The sequence below is a fragment of the Castor canadensis genome, chromosome 7 (genome assembly GCF_047511655.1).
Source record: "Castor canadensis chromosome 7, mCasCan1.hap1v2, whole genome shotgun sequence".
Classification (NCBI taxonomy): Eukaryota; Metazoa; Chordata; class Mammalia; order Rodentia; family Castoridae; genus Castor; species Castor canadensis.
Window position 1 is genome coordinate 108031971 of NC_133392.1, and position 25733 is coordinate 108057703.

Below are 25733 nucleotides of genomic sequence, written 5' to 3' on the forward strand. Positions count from 1 at the left end.
ATCAGCTGTAACATATAGATTCTAATTCAAGCAGAGTTTAGTATTTGAAGTGCAATGCTGGAACAGTAGAATATGAAGCTTGATGTTACTTTCATGGAGACGAAGGCTTTGGGGAGTAAGATTTTGGGTATTTCACTAGAAACCTGGCAACCCTTTTCATGCAGCAGGAAAATGTTTGGTTAGTCTGTTGTTTCTTTGTACTTCAGAAGGCTGGCCATGTCTCCATCCAGTCTATAACTTCATGGAAAGTTTTAAGAAAATTTTACTTTAAAAGGCTATATTTATGCATTTTTCCCTCACTTCAGTGTGGGGACAGAGCTCAGGGCCTCACACATACTATGACCACTTTACCACTGAGCCACATCCCCAATCCTACTTATGGTATTTTTTACAACCAAGATTTGATAGTTCTCACATTAAATGAGAAGGGTTGGGAAAGTCAGAGGGAGAAAAGAGAACAGCTGAATTCTAAAAATAAGATATTTAGTCCTTGAGAAAAGAAAAAAGGAAGAGATTACAATATTAAAAATGCTCCCAATACAAGCAAATAACACTAAATTGGAATGTGAGCTTATGAGCATTTTTTAAGAGTTCCTGTATTTTAAAATGGAGAACTCAGCAATACCATCATTTCAATATACTAGCTTAAAAATGTGGATATATTTTCTATTGATAAACAACTTCATTCTAACCCTTAGAAATCTATAAAGGAAAACACATGAGATGCTGGAAAATACATTTCTAATTTTAACTAGCAGTGCTTTATATAGCACAATAAATATAGTGGATAAATCACAACATTGCAAGAGGATGAGTTTCAGTTGTCCGTGACTAGACTTTTCAATGATAATCCTCTAGACATAATCCCACTGCAAATAAAATGCTATAATCAATCTTATTTTTTTTAATATGAGAAAGGTTCTTGTCATCTATGTGTTTTCTCAGCTTGTTGGTGTTTATGGAGAAAAAAAATTCAAATGGCAAAATGTGTCTAAGAGAGTTGTAAAGTTTTAGAAAGGAAGGTAGATTAAAAGTAATGAAGGAAAACTGAAAGATGGGTGTAAAAGTAATGAAGGAAAGACTGGAAAGCCTGATGAAAAAACATTGAGCAAATTAACTGATTTATTCCAGGGAAAAGCGTTACATTGTATAATCTGAATACAAAATTTGTATCTAAGTATTCAGTTAATACTTAGAATTTCATATGCTATTGTTGAGGACAGAGCTAGAACTGGCTTTCATGAAGAAAGAGCTATTGTGGAAAACAGCGAGTAAGCTCCTGAATGGTAGCTGGCTGACAATGGAAATTGCTCACATTAACCTCTCCCATGATTGCTGAAGACAATGTAGCTTTGAGCCTGTGCATCCATCTAGGGGATGTCCTTGACTGTCACCTCCCCTTCTCTTGAAGGAGTGTGGGCTCAATGTAACTCTGGTCTTCTGTCCACATGTGAAACTGCTGTATTTTGTGTTCTGATTATTTGCAGAAAAGAAGCAAAAATTTGAAAGAAATTAGAACATGTTGGGGCTGGCAGAGTGTCTCATTTGGTAGAGAGCCTGCCTAATAAGTGTGAGGCCCTGAGTTCAAACTCTAGTACCACCAAAAAAAAAAGTTTAGAACATGTTTATTCTTTCATGAAATTCAGTTTTATCAAAAACATCTTACCTATTTGCTTGTTGACCAATTTTTACTCTACACAGAATAAATATTGCTAGGTCTGTCGGAGACACAAGCAATAATACCAATTAAATCTCACCAACCACCTTAACATCTAGTTATTATGGAGAATTCATTTCAATTCAGACATTTTTATTACTATCATAACCCAGATTTTCACCATGTTTTCCTTCCTTCCTTCCTTCCTCCCTTCCTTCTTTCGTTCCTTTCTTTTGACACAAAATTGTATATATGGGTACCATGTGACTCTCACACACACGTACACTTTTTGGCAACTGTGTTTATATATATACTACTATATATGTATATATATATATATATATAGTACTGGAATCAGCGTAAGAATATCAAACATTTATCATTTCAAATTCCTTTCTTCGAGCTTTTAAAACATTTTTCTTTTTGAAACATATAGTAGCTTATTGTTTATCTAGATATTGTGAAGTATCAGTAAGAGGTAAACTAGAATGCATAGCTGGCCTTAGAGATATTAAAGTAGCAGATGGGGAACATCAGAAGTACCCATCTCTTCTAATTGGTTTCATTGAAGTGTGCTTTGGAGATCTGGGAAGGAGACACTTTTCCTAAAGTCATGTGCTGCCTCCCAGTGGAGAGGATTTCACACTGCACAGAGAAAAGGAAGGCTTCAGGTTCTAAATTTGTGCATTTCTTCTTTTGATTTTCCCCCCATTCTTTCAACAAGTATTTATCAGACAAAATAGTACTGATAATACAAAAAACAATTTTACCCCTCTTGCTTGAGAAGCATGGTGTGTAATGTTCTGCACTTGGGAACTTTCTACTATATATATAAAAATTATATGTGTATACATATAATTTAATTTTGTGGTCACTTAGTTTATAGTAAATTTGTAGTCTCTAGATATTGTTCTTGCATTATTGATCCTGTATTACTAGTAATTTGAAGGTTATAATGGAAATAAAAGTCAAGATAACTCTTCAAAATGAAAGCAGTGAGAAAATGACAAATGAAAATGGTATGATCTTGTGAGATATATTTTTCAAGAGTAGGAGTAAGTCTCATGGACTGGTGGAGTGGCTCAAGTGGTAGAGCATCTGCCTAGCAAGCCCTGAGTTCAACCTTCAGTGTGCAAAAAAGAAAAGAAAAGAGTGATTTTGAAGAACAAAGAACAAACCCTGCATCCTGTAAAAAGTCCAGCTCTGGTGTGATTGGAAATAATCCAAGAATGGTGGATAGAAGACCATAGTGTTTGAAGTGCATTGAGCAAATGGTCATTGAAGAGATGAGGTAGTAGTGGTCAAGGACAACTGATGAAACTTCTGCCACGCTGCTCAAAGCCATACTGCTCTCAGCAGTCATCAGAGAGGTGATGCTGCCAGTGTGGGCACCATAGTTGCCTCTGCATCACTGTGAGGACCATCAAGGATGAGACTGACATGGCATAACAGATTTCCAACACAAATGAAGCTGGGTTTTTAAAAAAATAGATACATGGTGGAATTTTCCAGAAAGAAGGTCAAGGTGTATGTTGTATTAAATGCTTGAACAAGCACTTTTCTATTTGCTATAAATGCATCTTATGCCTACAAGAGGAAAGCCCTGGAATTAATGCATACTTGGATCTGTGACTCTAACTTGTTTGTGACCAAAAGAATTTGTTTAGGAATTAATGGAATGCAATAACTATTCACTCAATGATCAAAACATATGTATTGAGGGACCATTATGTCAGGCATTATTCTAGGTCTTTGGGATACAATACTGGAAAAAAACCCAAAGATCCTTACCTCATAGAGCTCATATTTTAATGAAGAAAGAAAATAGACAAAATCACAATAAATAGACAATAGATGATATAAAGAGACGGTAAAATGCTAAACAAGTAAATATTGCACAAGGAGATAACTGCTATGGAGAAAAGGAAAGGTAGAACAGTTAAGGGGGTTTCAAGTGGTGAAGGACAGAGGGTGTTGAGTGCAAGTTTAAGTAAGCAAAGAATTAAAGAGGAAATGATCCATGTGGATGGGTGAGGAAGATGTAGGGACAGAGAAAGGCACATGCCAAGGCTTTGAGGCAGGAGGTTGCTTGATGTGTTTGAGAAAATGTATAGAGACCAGAGCAGCTAGAACAAAACATGAGTTGCAAAATTTTCAGGTGGCTGATCATGGTAGGTTTTGTGGGACGTTGTGAAAACTGACTTTTACTCTAATAAAGCAGAGCCTGTAGAACACACACACACACACACACACACACACGCAAGCACTCTAAATACTGTTAGATTTCTTTGCTAAATAGCTAGATCATTTTTTATTCTCACTTGCCTTGCAAATGTGTGGGATCACCCTCCATTCTCTGTCTTTCCCTTAGAGTGGGTACAGTATGGTACCTTGTTCTAATTTACAGTTTTCTGGTTTCAAATGCACACAAACATATGATCCCATTCTGCCTAGCCCTTGGGCTTTGTTTCTGAACACTGATGTCTCTTTTGACTATGTTTAAAATTAATTTTCCTTTTTATTGTTAGCATGCAAGATTTTTAGCAATATATACACCTTCTATCAGTGTCTACTGTATCCCTTTTTAAACAGAAACGCTATGTTTTATTCTAGTTAAACTTATCAGTGTTTTGCTTGATAGTTTGGGCTTTCATACTTAAGATATTTTTTCTTACTCCTGGAACACAGGCCAATTTCCTTTTCTTTCCTCTTTGGCTTTATAGATTTCTACAATGTAATCTTCCATCTCGAGTCCATTTATGCAAATGGTTTAAGGTAAAAGACCATCTTCACTTTCTTGTAGACAGTGAGCCAGTTTTCTCCCAGCATAATCCATCAGGAAACCCATCATTTCTCCATTTATATAGATAAATGGGAGATACTATAAATATCTTCTCTGTTTGACTTACAAGGTTCTTATAAGCAGCACAGGAATACTGTGTAGAAAATGGCTTAATCACCTGTGAAGTATAATACTAGCTATTACTGTGGTTTAATTTGGAAACATGGCCATTTCAGTTTCCCAAGCTTTGCTTCCTTTGTGGGGAAAACAAATCAGATCTTGTTGGGACTTTAATTTCTTCTAGATGGCAGTATCACTTAGCCTCTAGCTCTGATCTGCTACCTCTAACCTTATCTCTTGGGTATCCAAATGAGGGAGTAGGCCTGGCAACATCATGTTCAATTGCCCATGAGCTTCTCACAGGTTGAACTCATAGACCAAGTTCATCATATTTAAATTATTGTCCATTGTCTTCCCCATCAGATTACAAAGTTTGTGAGAGTAGGGTTCATAATTATTGCAAATGAAATCATGAACACAGTCCTTTTCAATTTGGTTGCATTTATTGAGAGACCTAGCTTACTATGAAAAGGAGAAGCCAGATGACCCTCAGTTTACAGGACAAAAGGCTTCGTGGGTTAGAACCTACAGTTATTCATCTTCGCGTGCCTAACGTGTGGCACATAGGAGAAACTTACTAAACATTGAATACATAAGTGGAAAAGTGTAGTGTGCCGACCTACTACATTAGACGCCATCTGTAGAGTCCACTGAAGAGGGGTGGGGTCCATGGGGAAAGTTGTAGTTACTTGGAACCACTGGAACTTTGGTTTGAGGCAAAAGAGAGACTCTTCAGTCCCAAATCTTCACCCTGACCTACTAGTGGGTTACTGGCCTCAGAGACAATGAGTCTGGATGTCCTGCCATATCATCCTGGGAAAGTAACTTGACCTCCTGGCTCCTGTATCCATCTTAAGAATAGGTGAGAAGCACATTGTTCAAATACTGCTCACCACCCACAGGCTGAGCTTCCAGCAAGAAAGATGTTGTTGTAAACACCTGCTCCAATTCATGGTAGGGAAGCAGAAGGTTCTAGTGAATAAAGAGAATAGTTTCATTCATGCAACTTACACATGGGTTGGCAGTTTGCAGAGAGTAAAAATACTTGACTGAAAAACAGAAGCCTGTTTTGATACTGGCTACTTCTATAGCTCTGGAGCCCAGCTTACCATAGCTTCTATTTCTTCACTTGTAAAGTGGGGTGAGAATAGCACCTATCTTTACAGAGTCCAAGACGGCAACACCAAAGACACCAAACAGCAGGTATTTTTACCTTGCCAGCCCTATGATTCCTGGTGCTATTACACAGCTCCACCAGTGTGAACACAGCCAGAGACAATGCATAAATAAGCAGGCATGGCTGTGTGCCAATAAACTTTATTTATGGACCATGGAATTTGAATTTATTATAATTTTCACTGGGGGAACCTACCAAGACTGGAGTCAGACTACACTTGATCATAATTTGACTATAGAAGCTATAGTCAGGACTTGATAAGTGTTAGCTATTACCATTCCTATTATGATAAATCATTTAATTAAAAACAAAGTTCAAATTACAGATGAAGGTTGAGGACAACCATGTGAGGGTAGAAAGAAACATTCCAACATGCCAATAGGTATGATTTTAGAATAAGGAAGTCCAACTTAAGATGCTTCCTTTTGCTGGGCATGGTGGTGCACACTTGTAATACCAGCTACTCAGATTGCAAGTTCAAGGCCAGCTTGGGCAACGTAACGAGACCCTACCTCAAAAAATGTAAAAAAAAAAGAAAGAAAGAAAGCTATTTTTCTTTAATGAAACATAAAATTTGCAGTATAATAAAAACATAACTTTAACAAAACAGACCCATCCTGAAAACAGTTGATTGTAAGTTCAATCTTTCACACTACAGAAGGGACTTCAGGTATTTATTATGGCTGAGATATGTTAGTCACAGCTGCAGAAGACTGTGGACACTGATGGAAGGGCTTTCTGACAAGTTCACCTCTACTCTTTTTTACCCTCTTTCTCATTGTGATTACTGAGATAAAGGCAAGGAAGCCCACAGTCTACTAAGAAAGATAGATGGGAAAACCACCAAATACAGGCTCATGTAGAAGGGGAAACAGCAGTAGAGAAAGAGCCTCCAACTCAGTTTGGAGGTGGAGGCACTCATGGTTGGATCATTGGAGAGCTTCCTAGAGAGGTGGTGATGGGGCTAAAATCTGAAGGAAGAGAAGGAAGGCAGAAGTGTATTAAGAGGATCACCACAGGGAAGGAGTGGGGTACACATGGGGCAGCAGCATGGGACAGTGGCTGAGAGATTGGTAAGATGCTAGCAGGATGATGGGGAAGGTGGTGCTATGGGAGTAGGCAGGTGTTTGTGGCCCCCTGAGCGCCATCCTCACTATTTCGGACAGTATCCTAATCATTGCATCAAGCTACTTGACTTATAAGCCTCCATTCCTTCATAGCAAAAGAGTAAGAAATGTCAACTTAGCAGGATTAATGCTGGGGAGATTAAATAAGATCCTTCAGGACATGCTTTGTCCTGACATTATCTTTGCAAAGATCATTGTGGAATAATTTTCAAGTGAGAGATGTGTGCATGACGCCTCCATGGATTAGCCACAAGTCTAAGCTTTTGGAATCTTTCTACTAGTTGAGGACTCATCACCTGTACCGTCTGATTCACAGGTTAAAAAAGAGTGTGCCCTTGTTCTTACAGCTTGACCAACTGCTGATTCTATGTATGGATTTCTAATGCTTTTGAAATGAAAGAAGTAAATGAAAATTATGCACACAGGAATGCTACTTTAGTCTTTGAATGACAGCATTTTTAAAAATCATGGGGACATTATTTGTATCAGACTCTTACTTTAATAGTTTCTTGGAACAATCAAGTTGAACTTAAGCTAATAATTATTTTACAATAATTCTTTATGACTCAGTTTTCAATTATTATTCTGCCTGTATTGACTGTCCTGGAATGAAATATTTTAAAAACAACTGTATACTTAAGGATTAGAAATATCAGCCAGAATGGGGTAGGGCTAAAAGTGAAAGTTGTAGCGTTAATTATTCTCCCACCTTTACTTTTGACATATGCTTTCTACTCAGTTTTCCATCTGTAAAAGAGGGCAATTGTACTTGTAACTCATAAGTTTCCAGCTGGAAGATGGAGTTGCAAGGAAGAGCTGAATACACTCTTAGCAAGAAGGATTTTGGTTTCTCAATAACAATGATTCCAGTTAGTCACCAGCAGTCAAAGCACACCAGCAACTGCTTCCCAGCCACGAGGATTGATGCACACATCCTTCAAGGCCGTGGAGACCGTCAACAAGCAACATCTCTGATATAAATTAATTGACGACAGCATTAGATAATTTGTTTTGTTTCTTAGCAATAGCAGGCAAAACGGAATGCCATGAAAGTACTAAAAATGGATTCATCTCTTTAGTGGAACAAATGCAATATGTAGCCAGAATCAAAGAATGCTCTTCATTGCATTTTGACCTACTAAAGATACTGCTGAGAAATGGCCATGCAGAAAGTTAGTATATAGTGAAAGAGAAAAAAGTGGGAACACACTGAACATGCCTGGTAATTTGAGGATGGTTAACTGACACAGATTATAAACTCATAAAATATCATACAGTCATTTAGAAGAATAGGACAAAGACCATGAAAATGTAGTATAAACTTCATATTAAATATGAAGTGTACTGTATATGTATATATTGATTACCAAGATGTATAAACTATCTAGTTATACAATACGGAGGAGAAGAATTCAAGAAACCTGTAAGGGTAGCTAGTCTGCATCATAGGCAGTATTTCTCCAAATACAGGACTTTTCTGGAAAGTTTTGGAAGTAGTCAAACTGCAGGTAGATTCAACATGTCACTTGAGCTTTCTCTCTTATCTTAAATAAGGCCCTCAAGGACCAACTAGACAAGGGTCTTGCCCATTTTCACTCCTTTTAGATTCCTAAAGAAATGTTTATTTTTCTCCTGCTAAATATATAGACTGAATAATACAATAACTTAAGGCATTAGGCATCTGGTTACTCACTCTTTGGTGCGTCCGTGAATTTCCTTCCGTCGGAACTCATGACTACCTAGAGAGGACAGACTCTCTTTTTTCTTTGGTGAGCGAGTGGCTCTGTCTTTAGCAGTGGCTGACATCATCACACTCTATGATAGAAGAAGAATTTTGTGGAATAGCAAAAGAAAGATCTGAAACCCTTTTAGTTAGTACAATAGAGATTCATCCAACTAAAGAACACATACCTTCTAGAGGGGGCAATGAGGTTCTCTCATGAGTGATAGTATGATCACTCAATAGTGTGTTACCATTATGGTCAGCATCACCGGAAAAATGGTACCCTGAAAAATTTTACTTATGCAATAGTGTAGTAATTCACACAAGCAGATATTAAGCTGTAGCAAAAACGTTTAATTGCAGAGGGAGAAAGTAATTGAGAAAATACTAGCCTTAGCTGTGTGTAGAAAAAGATGCTGTTCCACCCAAACCAGAAACCATTATTTTTATTGCCCCATGTTTAATCTTGATAAATGTTAATAGTTGTAATATAATTAAACTATTAATTATAAATGATAATTAATAGCTGTTGTTCACAGTTACTTTAAAACAAATAGGGACTGAGGGCAGGGATCGCAGTGTTAGGAGCACTTGCCTAGTATTTGCAAGGCCATGGATTCAATCCCCAGCACTGCCAAAATAAAAAAAAAAATCTTGTTCTCCCAAGACTTCTTCCCCCCACCCCAAGCAACAGTAATTTACTTTGTTACAGGGAAAACAGGACTTAATTTTGTTGTTGTTGTTGTTGTTTTTGGTGGTACTGGGGTTTGAAATCAGGACACTTAAGCCACGCCCCCAGCTAACTTTTAATGTAGTAATTTATTGAAAAACCTACCTCCTTTTCCCAAATGCTGGTTAAAAAGCTGGTGGTAGCAATAGGTTTTCCAGGACTTGGACTGTAGCTCTAATGCCCTCTCTGCCTACCTACCCATTCGGTATCCATTTAGATTATTTCAGAATCTGTACATCTGAGAACCCCAACAAGGAGACTCTGCGCTACACATTAAAACAGAACTAACTCCACAGTGCCCGGCAGCAAGGAGCAGGAGGGTGAGTGGGAAGGGAAGACGGGGAGCCTGCCCTCAAACCCAGGGTCCTGTCGCCAAGGTCCCTCTGGTAGGCACAGGGCCCTGGATGGGGCAGAGGTGTCACGTGTGTGCCTGCGTGTGACAGTGAGCACCTGTATGACCTGTGTGCGTGTGCCGCATGTGTGTCCCCGTGTGCATGAGGTGGAGGGCGTCTGTGAACACGGATCAGACACACGGCCTGCTGAAGCAGGTCATTCGCTTTCTGCTCCGAAGTCACAGACACAGACCTCGGCCACCTTAGCTGCTTCCAAAGCTGCTCTGCAGGCCACAATCTCTCTAGAAAGGCCAGAATTGGAACCTGGAGGTTCCTAAAGTGGCAGCTGGCCCCAGAAACCGCTGCTCAGGATCCAGGAGGTACTGCGCTGGCCACCTTTGCCTTGGGCATCTCCTTGAAGCCCAGCCATGCAGGCGGGCTGGGAGCCAAAGGCCAGGACCCATGCCCAGTTCCCAAATTTGGGGTCACTTTTTCTTGCTTGTTGAGTGGAGGAGTTAAAAAGCAGCAGAGAGATCTGACCAAGGCAGACCCCTTCCAAGGTAGGGCGGCTCCCTCCCCAAACTCCTTTCCCCAAAACAATGGCACCGAGGGAGGCGCACTTACCTACAGTTGACCGGGGTAGTGTGCACCCCTGGACTCTGGGCCACTAGGATCTTGGGATCGTCCTCTGCTGGCACAGTGAGCAGCCTGGGCCTCGCTCCCCAGGTCTCCCTCTGCCCGCTGCCGCGCCCTGCACTCCCCCGGGACTCCGCAGTCGGTCTCCAAGGTGACTTCTTCAAACATCGCCTTGGCCCGCCCCAGCCGGACTTGGCAGCTATGTGGTCCTCCCTGCCTCTTTGAAGATGTAAAGGAGCTCATCCTGACTGCCCCAGGGAGCCACTAAGCCTCACTGCGTGCTGGAGTTGGTGCAATTTGGCACTGAAAAGTAGCCCTGAGAGTCCCTCATCCTGTTCCCTTTCTCATCAGGGGCAGGTGGGAATTGCTGAGGATTCCTCAGACTGGAGAGCATAAAACTGCCCCCTCCCCCTCAGCCCGGAGGTGAGGCTCTGATGACAGGAGTAACTGAGAACTTACAGTTGCCAGACACTGTCCAATAGTTCAGTTTCATTCAGCTGTCTCAACAGCCCTGTCACGAAAGGACCGTTTGTCCTTTACAGATTTAGAAAACCAAGACTTGTTCTTAATCCTTGCTTAGTACCTACAGGGTTAGGCAACTTCAGTGGTTAACACTTCCCAGGGTATTAAAGTTTAAGAAGACTTGAAATGGAGGCTGTTTGGGGTTGAGAACCCATCTGCCATAATTCAGAATCCCTTTGTCCCTTCAGCAACCATCCTGTTCCATCCATATTGGCTTTCCCTATTAAAAGCAAGCAAAACAGATCCCGAGCACTGGGCAGTGTGGAGCCCTTGAATGGCTCCACAAACCCCCAGCCTAGGGTAGGGCCCTTGAAAAGTATTAGCTGGGGTGACCACCAGCCACCCATTGTGGTTAGTTTTGGGAACTCAGTAGAGCACAGAGTTAGGGAAGATGAAAGATAAGACCAGGGAAGGTTTATTGAATATCTGCCACGAACTAGATAAGCTCTGCCCAGTGACTGATAAATGTTATTTAATCTGCTCAATGACCCTATGATTCAGGGATCATGCTACTCCATCTTTTTAAAAGATAAGGTTATGCTGAATTGTTGAAAAACAGGTTAAGATCTTTAGTTAAATTATGAACCTGAAATTTGTGTGATTCCAAAGCTCTTGACCTTGGCCAGACCTCTGGCCCACCATCCCTTCCCCCAAAATGTGTAACTTCTCCAGAGATGCAAGTAAAATTTTAAGAGGCTGACAATAAAAAAGAAGTCTACAGCTCAATTTATTTTCATAGTTTCATTTATTTTCCAGGAAAAAAAAATCACATTTCAATGACAACTTACTCACATAGAGAATTAAGCTTTATTCTGAAATGGGATCCCTATTTGCAGTAATGTGTCATGATAAATAATTGCATATTCAAGATTTTGTGAAATGGATGACAGGGAAAATTATGAAGGAAAAATTTTATAAAAATCATTATTCACAAAACAGTGATAGCCTCACTTTTTGTAACTTGTAAGGCAAGTCACATTAAGATGGTCTCATGGTTATCTTCAAATTTGTCCCACCTTTGTAGTTCTGTGAGGCAACAGGCCCTCCCAGCTCACTGGGTTTCTCTGAGAGCCACATAGAAGCAGAAAAGCTGCCGTCACAGGCTAAGCAGTAATGGCTACCAGAAAACTGGGTCAAATTGAGCTTGTAGGAAAAAAGATGAGGTATCAACATTTGAACTTAATTTAAAATGCATTTTGAGAATTTGAATCTACAATTCCTTGTGTGAATATTTTATGCCCAAGGTAGTTTGTGAAATTATATATTCAGTACAAGAATGTAAAGAAATTCAATGAACTTTTTGCTTCACAGATCATAGAGAACTCTAAAGCCTACGAAATCAAAGTACACACTGGCAGCATTTCCCTTAACCGAATGACTTTCATTACATTTAGAAATGCAGCAAAACTTTCTCTGAGACTCCTTTCCAAGCTTCTTATTGTTAAAGTACAAAAACAAACAAACAAAAAAAACAAACAAAAACTCAATGGCTTACACTGCCACTTAGTGAGAATGAAAATTAAACTTTGATCATTTCCTTATATAGATCTTTCCCTTTACAAGTGAAGACCTAATGAAAATTCTTTTCAATTGAAACACAATAGGTTCAAACAGCTGAAAAAGTCAGCTCTGTAAATTACTGCTTGCCCGCGTGAGACTCTGCTCATAAATAATAGCATATCATCATACTAACTCTTGGCTTTTTGACAAAAATTATTCAGCAGCAATTCCCAGTTCCCTCAGACTGAGACAAGGGGGTGGGTGGGGAAGGAAGGGAAGGAGGGAGAGAGAGGGGGGAAAGAAAGGAGGGAAAGAGAGAGAGAAAGAGAAGGAGAATTGGACAGAAGCCAATCTCTTTCATGCATATTCATTTGAAAAGCAAGAAGTAGACTCTGACCTACAAAATCAGCATGCTTTAAGAATATCATCCTAGCTAGCAGCTAATAAGGAAAAGAAAAATCTGGCTTTGGACCTTGGGACAGCAATCCCTGTGTGTTATTTAAAATAATTGAAGGTACTGATGTATGAATTACATTAAGCACTTGCTTTGTCTCTCAGATGGAATTAACGCTGCATGATATACCCATTCAATGAAACATACTAAATTATACCTGGCTTCTGAACTATCAGCTGATTCACAAGCTCAGAGTGAATTAAAAATTGAATTATATTTAGAGAAATGTAGAGTGATTCCTCTTTATTCATTTCTATCTGATAACAATTTACCCAAGAATTTTTTTAAAGGAACAGTGTTGATTTTATGTAAAACAAAAACCTGCTTTCAAAAAATAAGCAAAGCAAAAAAGCACTGTGAAATGACCTTTGAAAGAAGGCAAAGTCCTGAAAGATCTGTGCCAAATGGTGCGTTGCTCTCAGCTGTAACTAAAATGTTTTTCATGTAATTTCTAACAAGCTTACATTAAAACACTATCAACAACCATCTAGCATGATTCAATTTCTTAAAACTGTTCAGTAAAATATTACTGAAAACTGTTCACTCGTGTTAATTCCACACTACAGAATTTGGGACATCTTCAACACATAGAGATGTGATGTGCTCAGCATGGGAGCAGGTTTTCAAGGTAGCACTTAAAAAGTACAAAAAAATTTCACTGTTTTGTTTTAAATATTTCAGGTAATAAAGCTAAATTCACTAAGAGATACTAGTGAACATAGATAGAAATTCATTTGAAATGGGAGGAATTCCCTCAAAGTTAGAAGCATCTCTTCAAAGCATTCTTGGATATCTTATTTGCTGTTATTGAAAGAGGTATAAATTAGTATTAAAAATAAACTTTTTCAAGGTATGCTTAGAAATAAAAAAAAATATTTTCCTGATCCAATAACTTCTTAATTTCCGAAAAAATACTGACATTTATCGTCATTGTCCAAGGACTGAGGACCATGGTACGCAATCATTTGTTCTCAGATCACAATGACCATCTGCCTGAACTAGGCGATCTAAAAGTGATTTGGAAAATACTGGAATACAGATGAATTCAGTCCAAATATACTTTACCTCTTTTCTTTAAAACATTTAGGGAATTAAAAAATATATTTGTTTTTCATTGAAATATCTTTTCTTATAAGGGTAAGAATTTACTTACTCTAAGGATAGAAGGAGGAAATGAGAAATACTATAAATTAAAGGAAAAATACCTTTAGAAGTTAAACCTACAGAACAAATTACTACACTCATGGTGAATGTTGTCCAAGTGGTCCCTTTTTCTTATACAAAGACATATTTAGGGTAGAAATCAGACACTGAGTGTGAGGGCCAATAACGAAGTCTCGACATGGTTAACTCAATAGACCCTAAAATCTGCCATTCCTTTAAGATCACTTAGCTTTTGATTGGACTTTAGGAATGCAACTGTAGCAACCAGAAGATGACCGGAGATTCAAGCAATACCACAGGAGAAAGGCAAGTATTTCTTTGTTGCTCTTGTTTGTTTTTAATAGTTGGAGACACAAAGCAATGTACTCCTATCTCATTTTTCCTGGTCATACTGTGGACAAAAAGTAATGTAAAAGTAGCCGTGTTTAATTCATGACTGAGAGAATGGCTTTCGATGCTGTTTTCTGAATGGAAGAACGAGAACACAAAGGAGAAGGAAGATACAATCAAGCCTCAAGAGAGAAACGCAGTGAAGGGTACTGCAGCTGCTCCTAGAATAGTGACTTTAATTAGTGTCACTTGGATTCATTTGTTCATTCATATCGGTATGATTTGACTCACTTGTTTCTTTTCATGGGAACATCATACTTATATTAACTTATAAAGCTATGTTTACAGACCACCCCCCATTTTCATACTATTAAAAATCCTGCTTTCATTTTTTTTTTTAAAATTGCTGATCAAAAATCAGGTGACCGAACAGAATTTTGCTCAAATGTATACTCTTTCGGGGAAGAGAAAGCTTAAACACAGACATGCACACTCATGTCTCTAGTAGATACCTGCACATTTTACTATAGCTTTGCACTTTAACTGACAACCCATCATTATTTTGAAAAAAACCCGTAAAAATAAAAATAATTGGTATAAATTCTTTTGGAATGAGGCATAATCTGTGCTTCTAAAGTCAAAAGCTCACGATCAAATAAATCCAGCTCACAGCTGAGAGGTCTAGGGTTCCCTTGCAAAGGACACATTGACTAGGACTTTGTGTTAGGAACGAGTGGCAGCTCACAACCTTCCTGGTACGGCAAGTCTTTTAAGATACTGAAGAAAAGGACAGAAACGTGAAAACTGGAGAATACAGTTCAAGCTACCTCAAGACTGAGAAAGCATTACAAACCCCCAAAAGACAGGGATTTTCCTAGAAAATCCTCCTCGTCTTTCTCTCTTTCTTTCTCCCTCTCCTTTCTTTTTTAAGATTGGAGGAAGTAGATCAAATTGAAAACAAAAACTGACTAGAAAAATGGCATTCAACTTAGAATTAGTGCTTCAAATCTGATATAATGTCAAAACTAAAAAAGACCTTAGAGAGCTACTCAGACAATAATTCTCAAATTTTGGGTGCTTATTAAAATACATATTCCCAGTTCCATTCCTAAAGGTTTACTAATTCAATAAAAAGTTATCGATGTCTATTATATACTGAGTATATAGTGGTGACTTAGTTCAAACAATTATCCCCCTTATGTGAGTATACAAGTGGTCAGCATATCATATTTTGAGAAATGTTGACTTTTTTTCAATAATTTCCTTATTAGAATTGTCTTTATTTCAATGCTGGTCTTTTACCTTGGCACTCAAATTGAGTACGAATAGTAAAATAAACAGATTGTCCCCCAGAATGGACAAAGCAAAACAGAGCAAAATTCTCCATTCGCAGTTGAGATAACTGGGTTGTGTATTTTCACTTTGGGTGAATCAGTTCATTTGCTAAGTCTCAATGTCATCATTGGTAAAACAGGAATTAAAGAGTCCTTACAACTTTTGGATTTTAGTAAGGATTAAATGAACTAATATCTATAGTGACTGGAACATGATAACCAATCAAGTATATATACATTTTTGTTGTGTGTTAGCTGATTACTGTGACTGTACAAATTTTCCTTATGAAACCTTCAAAGGCATTTTATCTGAGTAGAGTAGAATCGTTGGTCTTCAGGGTTAGAAGCCACTTTAGCTCATTTATGTCTTGTTACTGCTTTTAAACTGTTGAGAAGCCCCTTCATTGCTTGGAGATGTTTTTCCTAACAGGAATTTGTGTGCAATTTTATTAGAAAAAAAATGTCCTGTTGTTAAGGAAAGCTTGAACACTATTGGCAGTCCCAACTCCTCACTCTAAAGATGAGAAGAAGCCAGTGACTTATCCAAGTTCACACAGCAGGAATTAGTGGTAGAGTTAATATACTTATCTGCTTCTTTGAAAAAAAGATTTAAAAATGGAAATATGTGCAATTATGGATCCCACACTTTGCAGATTGAAATTGAGTAAAGAGAGCATCTGCAGCTTGCCTTTCTGGGGATTCCCAGCTATTCACTCAAACCATTGGAAATGTGGACATTCTTTCTTTAGAGATGAAGTTCTTCCCAAATACTATACAGTGAATTTTCATTTTGTCTATAGATGCATCAAATAGATTTTTAAAAACTAAAAAAAATGCTTAGTAATTAAGAATTCCAATTATGATAAGATTCAGACTATTAAAAAGAATTTATTTTTAACAATTTCATGAAAATTTGGGATTTACTTGAACAGAAAAGCATACTTTCCATGTTGCCAAAATACAGCAGTATCATTCATACTTTTTATCTTGATAGAGTGGAGCTTTTCAGAAAATACTGTTCTGGTTAACTAGAAACTTTCATTACATTAACCCTTGTACTGAAATTCATCTTAGTATAAACTAGCCTATCTTGCTTGGACACAGGAACTGACCTGATAGGTCTTTGATAACTGTGACTCTTGCATTGCTAAGATCATTGTTTAGAACTTGAATTCTTATTCTACAGTACTGTGGATATAGGTTTAACAGGAGATTATAACCTACAAGATTAAAATATAAAACAAAAAGCCCAGATCTTCCTGATATGAGCTTATGGTATTATTGTTTGACCTGTTTTCTGAAAGGGGAAGGGATACTTTCTCTTCGAGGTTCTGGCTACTCAGGAGTAAATTATGTTAAATCAGTGACTCCCATTCTGGTTCCTAAAGGTGAAGTAAGAAACTTTTGAATAATGTTAGAGACTGTTGAAAGCTATGTTTTAAATTACATTTGTAACAATATCAACAAAATTTATTCTTTGGAAAGAAAAACCTTATGTTTGATTACGAATTCTAAATCTCTATAAAATAAAATATAAAGAGAAAGACATGAGAACCAGTAATATTTACACATTTTAATATGCTTTGTGTTAATAGTCAGTATGTTTTTCCATGAATTAATTAAAAAGATTTTTGTGTTCATATGCTGGACGATTCTTAATTTTCTGCTGCTTACTTGCCATTGGTTTTTAGTGTTCTAAATTTCCCAATATTTCATGGGATTTAAAATGTTTCTTTTTTTTCTTATTTTGATTTCAAAACCAAATTGAATACCTTTACTTAAAATGAGTATATTACTTAGTTTGTTCAAAAAAACTTCAGGCTGCTTTGGGGAACTGATTGAGAGAGTGTTGGAACAGTAAGATGTCTGCAAGGCAAAGCAGATAATTTTGAATATTTTCTTGGTAGCAAGCATTGATCAAAGAGTACAAATATGAATTTAAAAAGTTCCACTATAAACAATTCCCAGTCACAATCACATTTTAAAAGTAAGATTTAAAAAATTTAATTTGATTCTAAAATTTAAGGGGGTTGAAGATTCTTTGTTAAATTTGAGTGACTAAAATGAAATTTAGCAATTGATACACATAATGACTTAATTCTAGTTATTTGATAATATAACCTAAAATAGGAATTGGTTTATATTTAAAATAAGTTCTATGACCTAGAGGAAGACAAATATTTTTAGATTTTAGTGTGGGAAGGTTTTACAACTGGGACTGCTAACGAAGTTCTCTGAATTCCCATGACATGGATACAGGTCAGGGAATTGTAGCGTTTATTGTACCTTGCAACAGTGAAGTGACTTTGATGACTCTTGATTCCCAAAGAAGGGCAATGATTCACAGTTTTATACAATGAATCTTAGTCAACCAAAAGAAAATGTATTGCACAATAATGTGAATAGAATTTCATTTATAAAGTTTACTTCTTCCTTCCCAAATGACATAAATGATAACAATTAGAATTCTTCCTTTGGATCTAAACAGAGAACCAAAAAAGGTTTTTTTTTGCCTAAGATTTTTATTCTCAATGTTTTGATTCCTGTGGGTAAAGAGGAAGTCACGTATCATTCCTCCAAGATGGACAACAGAGACCATCTATTCAGAGTAATTGTGCAAAAGTTATTGATCGGTTTGACTATGGAAATTCTTGAAACCTTAAAATCACAATTTTGGTTTTTGTGTGATTAATTATTCAGCAGTCCTCTACACTTGCTAAACTGTAGAGAAAAGGGAAACTAGTTAAGATTTCAACATCTTCTTTACTCTTGATTATAATTTAATATACTTAAACTTTAAATATGAATTCCTTTCCCTTTTTACACAAGTTATAAAAATAAGAGGCCCTGTTTACACAGTTTGCATTTTTATGAAATTTGCAGTTTGAAAAAAAAGCTTTTTAAAAAGTGGTAAGTAATGCATTTCTGTGAATATGCTTTAGCCTTAGAATTTTTTTTGAAATAGTTTCTGAATTTAACCCACTAAACATCTGAAGATAGAATTTTTATTTAGCACTAGAGTAAAACATACTGAGAACTGAAGAAAAGTAAGTTTTTTTCCTTCTGGCTCCATTTAAATTTCTTATATGTGGCACCCCCTTTGTGACAGCTATCAATATTATATTTAAATTTTATATATTGACAAAATGCAATCTACCTCTGTAAGCATTGTGCCATTCAACAGTACTACTATTAAATTTACATACCACAATTTAAATTACATCTGTTTCAGGAACGGTAAAATACTAAAACTCAAGTGTCTAACTGCCTTACTGGAATGAAAGTACAATTTACAAATACAATAATTACATTTTAAAACCATTAACAATATTACACCTAGAAGTAAATACTGTAGGACTGGTCACCATGGTACTATGGGAGGGAAATCATGGTGGAAAAACCAATGACTTTCCAGCTGATCTATCCCAAGTACAGTTATTGGTTTGTTTTCATCAGACCAGAATTAAAACCTATTTCTCATTAACAGTTCTCCATTATATGAATCTTCCAAGTCCTTGCATAAGATTTTATTAGTTATCTGCCAAGTATTTTCCTGCAAAACAAAACAACATATCAACAGGTTATCTGCTAGTTGGATAATGTGATTTTTACATGGGTACTTTTCTATTCCTTCTGCCCTACCCCTTGGAGCCAAGTATACATACTTAAGAGTGCAATGCTAACATAAAATAAACAAAGGTTTTCAAGTTTTTTGTTTGTCTATATCAGCTAGTTGCCTTTCACAAGCTTATCTTCCATAGATAACTAGATTATCTTCCGTAGATACGCAATTTGCAGAGGTTTGAGTTTTGCCCAGAATAGATTGGGGCAATTTGTTGCTGCAAGGGAGAATCCAACTTATTTTAGAAAAGGTGCTCATAATTTATTTCCAACGTGGGTCATTTTTAAGAGTGAAAGGGATATCATTAAAAATCACATTGGTTCAGTAGGCTTAAGAACACAGGCTTTATATAACTGAGTGGTACAGTGCTTGCCTAGCATATGCAAGGCCCCGAGTTTGGTTACCTGCACCACAAATCAAAACAAAAAACAGGATTTATCTTAGCCAATCACTGACAAGTATCATCTTAGCATTAAGGAGTCCCCATCTCCATAAAAAATCTTATCATTTTTTTGCCAAATGAAACCTGTCTCGTGGCTACATTCAGTTCATGGGCAAACCCTATTTGTGGCTTAGATTTTTTTAAGGTTGTTCTTAAATTGAAAATTAGATTCTTCTAGATCTCAGCTAAGCCTAACAAGTCTAAAATCTATGAAGTCCTGTTGGAAAAATTTTCAGAGTTGATACTCCCATGCCTTAGTCATATAATAAATTGTGTATGTTCTTTTTCCTAAAGTTATCAAGTGGAGACAAATATAAAAGTGAGCAGCATTTATCTTTTTTGTCAATATAACAAAAGTAGAGCTTACTCCATTGACCTCAGTATACAGATCTATGTAGTGGGAACCATTGGTCAGCCTACATAAGATACAGAGTCAGGGTAAGTAGCCAGAGCCTCGCTGACTTCTGATTTTCAGTTCACTGTTCTAGTTGTACTCCATTCAACAATTGGGATGGAGGTTGGGCATGAGGAAGAGGAAGACGATAGAAAATAATAGTTTATTCCTTTGGGGGAAGGGTAGCTAAGGCAACCTTATTTTTGCCACTGAAGCTTACCTGCAGCAAACCTTTTCTTGATGAGTGAAAATCGATACCCTGCTCCAACAAGTTCAATGTCACAGCCAGAAAGAGTGCTTCCTTCACTTGTGAATTGGACAACCAATGGGGAAGGTTTGCTTGGGCCTTCAGATAACTGAAATCTTGCCAATAAAGAACCCACACCTAAAAAAGCATTATTAGACAACAGTCAACACACATTTTAGATATAATTTTGGAAAATGTATTAGAGAGTTAACATTACAAAATTGGATGTATTAGGAAACAGTATATGCTTCAGTGATAAAATGTATAATTGAATATTATAAGCAATTCTATTTGCATACTGGTAAAAGTGGAATTCAACAAAATGGTATTTCAAAATATAGGGCATACTGCACGGAAGGCCACATCTTTTCCAGTTTATGGTCGACATCAAAGGAAAGTGAAAAGTATCTACTAAGGGAGTATGGGATCTGGTAAAAGATACTCCTTTAAAGGTTCTTCTCTACCCTAAGAATGATCTGTGTGAGGTGAGGTCTTGGCAGGAAAGGGGAAGAAGGGTTGGATGTGGTTGCACATGCCTATAATTCTACTCCCCAAGTAGGGAGGCAGAGATCAGAAGGATCACAGTCTGAGACCAGTAAGAGCAGTGAGATGGAGTGGTGCGTTCCTGTAATCCCAGTTATGTGGGAGACATAGGTAGGAGGAGCAGTATGTGAGGCCAGTCCCAGGAAAGAGGTGTGAGACCCTATCTGAAAAATAATTAAGGCAAAATAGGGCTAGGGGCATGGCTGAAGTGGTAGAGCAACTGTCTAGCAAGTGTGAAGCCCTGAGTTCAAACAGCAGTCCCACCAGGAGAAAAAAAAAGAAGAGGAAGATCCATTGAAAAGTTATTTGCTTTTTTTGATTGAACTAACTAAATGCAGGGCTGGGTGTGTGGCTCAAATAGTAGAGCTCCTGCCTAGTGAGTACAAGGTCAAGGCCCTGATTTCAAACTCCAGTACCACCCTCCAAAAAAAGGAGAGAGAGAGAAATAACTAAATATAAAAATGAAATGATATATTCTGTTTGCTCTAAGTGCTTACATGCATTTTGGTTCACCATTGGCTAACACCCACAAGTTGTTTCAGCTTTCATGTTAAATAAAATAAGGCTGTGATTACCTTACCTCCATTTTCTGACTTCTGAGATATGTCAGGAATCTTCCACAATATCCTTTGTTGTTCAGCATTCCTAAAAATAAAATAGATAAAAGACTTTTCCATGTGCAAGGAGTTATGTTGAACAGATGCCATGTTTTTCCAGACACTATTAATTTTCAAAAACTGAATCTTGAAAAGTTGACTGTGATTTAAAAGTTGTATATGTGTATGTATCTATCATCTATGTGCCTATTCATGTATAAATCCTTTTCCTTTTCCTTATTCTGACTAGCTACAAGATAAGACAAACATTCAGAAAATACAGAATTTAGAAAAAAATTGGGAAGAATTTCAAATCTACTGAAAGAACAGATGGGAAATATTGATCAATTAATTCATATAACTTAAATTGGGGACATCATCTGGCTGACATTCATTGTTTGACAAATGTTTTATTCTTTGCCACTGACAGTCACGTGAAGAACTGGAGTGTTTATTTTAGAATATGTCAGAAGCTATTGGCACTCAGTATCTCTTCAGTTTCTAGTCCCATACCTTTGCCAGTGTACCTTTTTATAGTCCACATTCTAGAAAATGAAACACTACATTTCCCAGATTTCTTTGCAGTTAAGGTCCTAGATGCAAATGAGGTCCCAACAACTATATGCATGGTTTGCGATTTGGAAAGCAGAAGGGAGGCAGAGGGCATTCTCCTGCTATCTTCGTGCTGCATCCTCTGGCCAGCAATCTGAGATGGGGTAGGGAAGATCTTCAAATAAAGATGCCCCCAGACTTGGGTCTAGTGTTGTTCCCAGCTTTGTAGGCATTGAGAACCAGTTAAGGAGGTGCCAACAACAAAAGAAATGGTCTCTAAACTGAAGAGACAACACACAGAGTGGGACAAAATATTTGCCAGCTATACATCGGACAAAGGACTGATAACCAGAAAATACAGGGAACTCAAAAAACTATTCTCTCCCAAGATCAATGAACCAATAAAGAAATGGGCAAGTGAACTAAACAGAACTTTCTCAAAAGAAGAAATTCAAATGGCCAAAAAAATGCTCACCATCTCCGGTCATAAAGGAAATGCAAATCAAAACCACACTAAGATTCCACCTCACCCCTGTTAGAATAGCTATCATCAAAAACATTACCAACAACAAGTGTTGGTGAGGACGTGGGGAAAAAAAGAACCCTCGTACACTGCTGGTGGGAATGCAAGCTAGTGCAACCACTCTGGAAAACAATATGGAGGCTTCTTAAAAATCTAAACAGATCTGCCATATGATCCGGCAATACCACTCTTGGGGATATACCCAAAGGAATGCGACTCAGGTTACTCCAGAGGCACCTGCACACCTCTTGCAGTGCTATTCACAATAGCCAAGTTATGGAAACAGCCCAGATGCCCCACTACTGAAGAATGGATCAAGAAAATGTGGTACTTATACACAATGGAATTTTTTGCAGCCATAAAGAAGAATGAAATCTTATCATTCGCAAGTAAATGGATGAACTGGAGAACATCATCCTGAGCTAGATTAGCCAGGCTCAGAAGACCAAAAATCATATGTTCTCCCTCATATGTGGACTTTAGATCTAGGGCAAATGCAGCAATGTGGTTGGACTTGGATCACACGCTAAGGGGAGAGCACATAGGGGAGGTATGGGGATAGGTAGAAAACCCAAAACTTGAAAGTGTTTGATGTCCCCACTGCAGAGGAACTAATACAGTAACCTTAAAATGACAGAGGTCAATAGGGGAAGGTGACCAGGAAGTAGTGAAGAGGTCAGGTAGAGATGAATCAGTTTGAGTTGTAATACACTTGTGCATGGAAGCAATGCTAGGAATTTCTCTGTACAGCTATCCTTATCTCAACTAGCAAAAATGTTATGTCTTTCTTATTATTGCTTATGTCTTCTCTTCAACAGAACTGGAGAAAGGTGGGGGGAGGAGAGAGAGGGAGTGGGGGGGTGGGGCAAGGGGGAGAAATGGCCCAAACAATGTATGCACGTGTGAATAAATGAATTAAAAAAAAATGGAGGTGCCAACAAGAGAGTTCTGATCCTTGGATCAGGCGGACAGTGGGCTCCCCAACTCAACAATTCCACTGGTGGCCTTCTAATTTCTCTCCCTCCCAAGGCTGTGGCAGAGACAGCACCTCCTTGGTGGGCCAGTTCTGAGTGTTCTGGAAAATAATCTTGGAGATGCAGCCTAAAGCCTTCTCCTCTAGCAATGCCGCCATTGTGTAAACATTGAAATCCCCATGTTAAAGCACTCTGATTAAAACTGTGCTCCTGTATGCTACAGGTGCCACACCACCGTATCAGAGAACCCTGCGGGACTCAGGGGAGACAGGCAGTGCACACTTTGGGTGAGACAGGGCCACAGGATGCAGATAAAACCTGTGTGGAATTGTCATCCAAAACAATGGTCAGAATGACCAAGAAGACATGAAACAGAGTGTCACAGACACTTATGCATTCCTGGAAAATCGTGTGGTTGGCCAAATGAAGCAGTAAGAATAATAGGGCTGGTGGGGACATGGGTTAGATCACTCCAAATCTATGCAAATCTGTAAGTAGACTATTAATAAAAATAGCGGTTTACACATAAGGAATAAATGTGGACTGCCCAGTCGGGCTGTGTGATGGGTAGTTAAGATGTTCAGAGAGATATAGAGGGAACACACTATGCTGGCAGCACTGTCCTTAGAGCCAGCTGGTGGGTGTTGAGACACTGCAGATGGCAGTAGGCTCTGAGTGCTATTCGGGTGTCCAAGACACACGCAGCCAGTTGGGTTCTGGGGACATAAAAGGACCTTGGGTGTGGGTGCTCATTTTTAATCTCCCTAAAATGGAGTTGAAAGGGCTCATGTGATGATGTGGCAGCTGGAGACTTCTTGCTGTCTCCATGATGTCCAGAGGTTTCCTCTGCAAGGAGCTGACTCCCGTTACAGAAACATGTACGTTAGCACAACAAATGTGTTTCTGAGCCTCACTGTATGGCCATTGTGGTGCACGCCGGAGCAACACTGGCCCATCTCACTGCTCTGTGGGTTCCCTCTGTTCCACGTTAGTGTTGTGCACCCCAATTCTGTCCGTTGGACTCAGTGATGGCTCACTCACATCTAGGGATGCGTTGCCTTTTGTGGTTTCTCACCTGTCATATGTCAACTCCTGTTCATTGGCAGGGGTTCATTTGGACAGCCCATTATTAACTCAGCTCTCTGGCTTAGTTTGTAAGGCTTTCTCCCGTGAAAGTACTCCCCATTCCCCTCCGATCAACCCTGTGAAACCACCTGGTGACTTGGGCCCTCTCCTTCTCTTGAGTCTCATTCACTTATTAGACATACATCAAATTAAACTGCATGTGGATTGAGATTAAAAATAAAACTATGAGTTAAAAATACAGCATTTTCTGCTTAAAATAGCTATAGCAGTTCTGTTTCCTAGCCCAATTCCTCCTCACACACAGCCCGCTGTGTCCTCCTCCTTCAGGAAACATCATGGTGAGAAATCTGCAGTCCCTTTCTCCAGAAGGAGCCTTTGGTGGGAGAAAGGGGACCAGCAACTTCTTACCAGACTGCTGGGGGGAGCACAGCCTGGAGCTTAGTTACTCCTCCATCTATGGGAACCAGGAACTGTACGTTGTTGAGAGCCACAGCAGTGGTCATTGCGTCTGTGTTGTACTTGTAGTCTACGCGCAGGTCAGTGCTTGCAGGCTCACATCGCCAGTTCACTGCCAGGTTCAGAGGTGTGGACTGAATGCCCTGGGCAGACACCTTACCAAAGGACAGAAAAGAAAACATTTAAGGCTCAACCATTCATCTGAAATACAACCAGAAGCTATGATTATCTCCCACAGGAACCATCTTAGATATCAAAATGTCACAATATTGTTCGTGCAGCTCACAAACGAGCTCTCAGTGAAAGCACCATGAAATTGAGGTCCCATGTGGGAGAACTGGGTATTTATATCTTTTATTGGCACCCATTCAGGACCAGCATTTCTTTACAAGTTCTCTGGTGATTGACAAGTGTAGTCATGCTTCAGATGAACTAATTCAGCTACAACTTTCCTCATCTTAAGAAAAACAATCAAAGTATTTAATTGCAAAATTCACGTGTTGGAGGTCATTTAGATCAGCTAAATGAGAGTTAATGGGCTACTCAGGTACTACAAAACCTTGTTTGAAATAGGCTTATTTATTAGATAGGCAATAATTTTGGGTAAATGCAATCCTTGACACAAAAAGAACATTCTTATGAACAGTTGTGCTTTGTATCAAGCATCTTTTTGATACTGAGCTTTTTGGGCTCCCCAGTTCAATGATTTC

General features: G+C 38.3%; 2 protein-coding genes across 26 annotated transcripts in view; both read right to left on the reverse strand.

The window, feature by feature from the left end:
- Window positions 1-16303, reverse strand: part of Dynlt5 (dynein light chain Tctex-type family member 5) — a 33081-nt gene extending 16778 nt beyond the window's left edge. The window contains exons 1-2 of one of the 2 annotated variants that reach the window (XM_074079855.1): window positions 10273-16303; window positions 8557-8678 (exon numbers count right to left, since the gene is read on the reverse strand). In XM_074079855.1, coding sequence (XP_073935956.1) covers window positions 8557-8672 — 116 coding nt within the window. In that variant the 5' untranslated portion in view covers window positions 8673-8678; window positions 10273-16303. Of the gene's footprint in view, window positions 1-8556 lie in introns of both variants that reach the window. The other variant, XM_074079854.1, reaches the window with a different exon arrangement.
- A 148-nt stretch (window positions 16304-16451) lies between these two features.
- Sgip1 (SH3GL interacting endocytic adaptor 1) overlaps window positions 16452-25733 on the reverse strand; it is a 206530-nt gene continuing 197248 nt past the window's right edge. For all 24 annotated transcript variants that reach the window (XM_074079829.1, XM_074079847.1, XM_074079850.1 and 21 more), the window contains 4 exons: window positions 24976-25178; window positions 21417-21481; window positions 20267-20431; window positions 16452-19141 (listed from right to left, as the gene is read on the reverse strand). In XM_074079829.1, coding sequence (XP_073935930.1) covers window positions 19119-19141; window positions 20267-20431; window positions 21417-21481; window positions 24976-25178 — 456 coding nt within the window. In that variant the 3' untranslated portion in view covers window positions 16452-19118. The remainder of the gene's footprint in view (window positions 19142-20266; window positions 20432-21416; window positions 21482-24975; window positions 25179-25733) is intronic.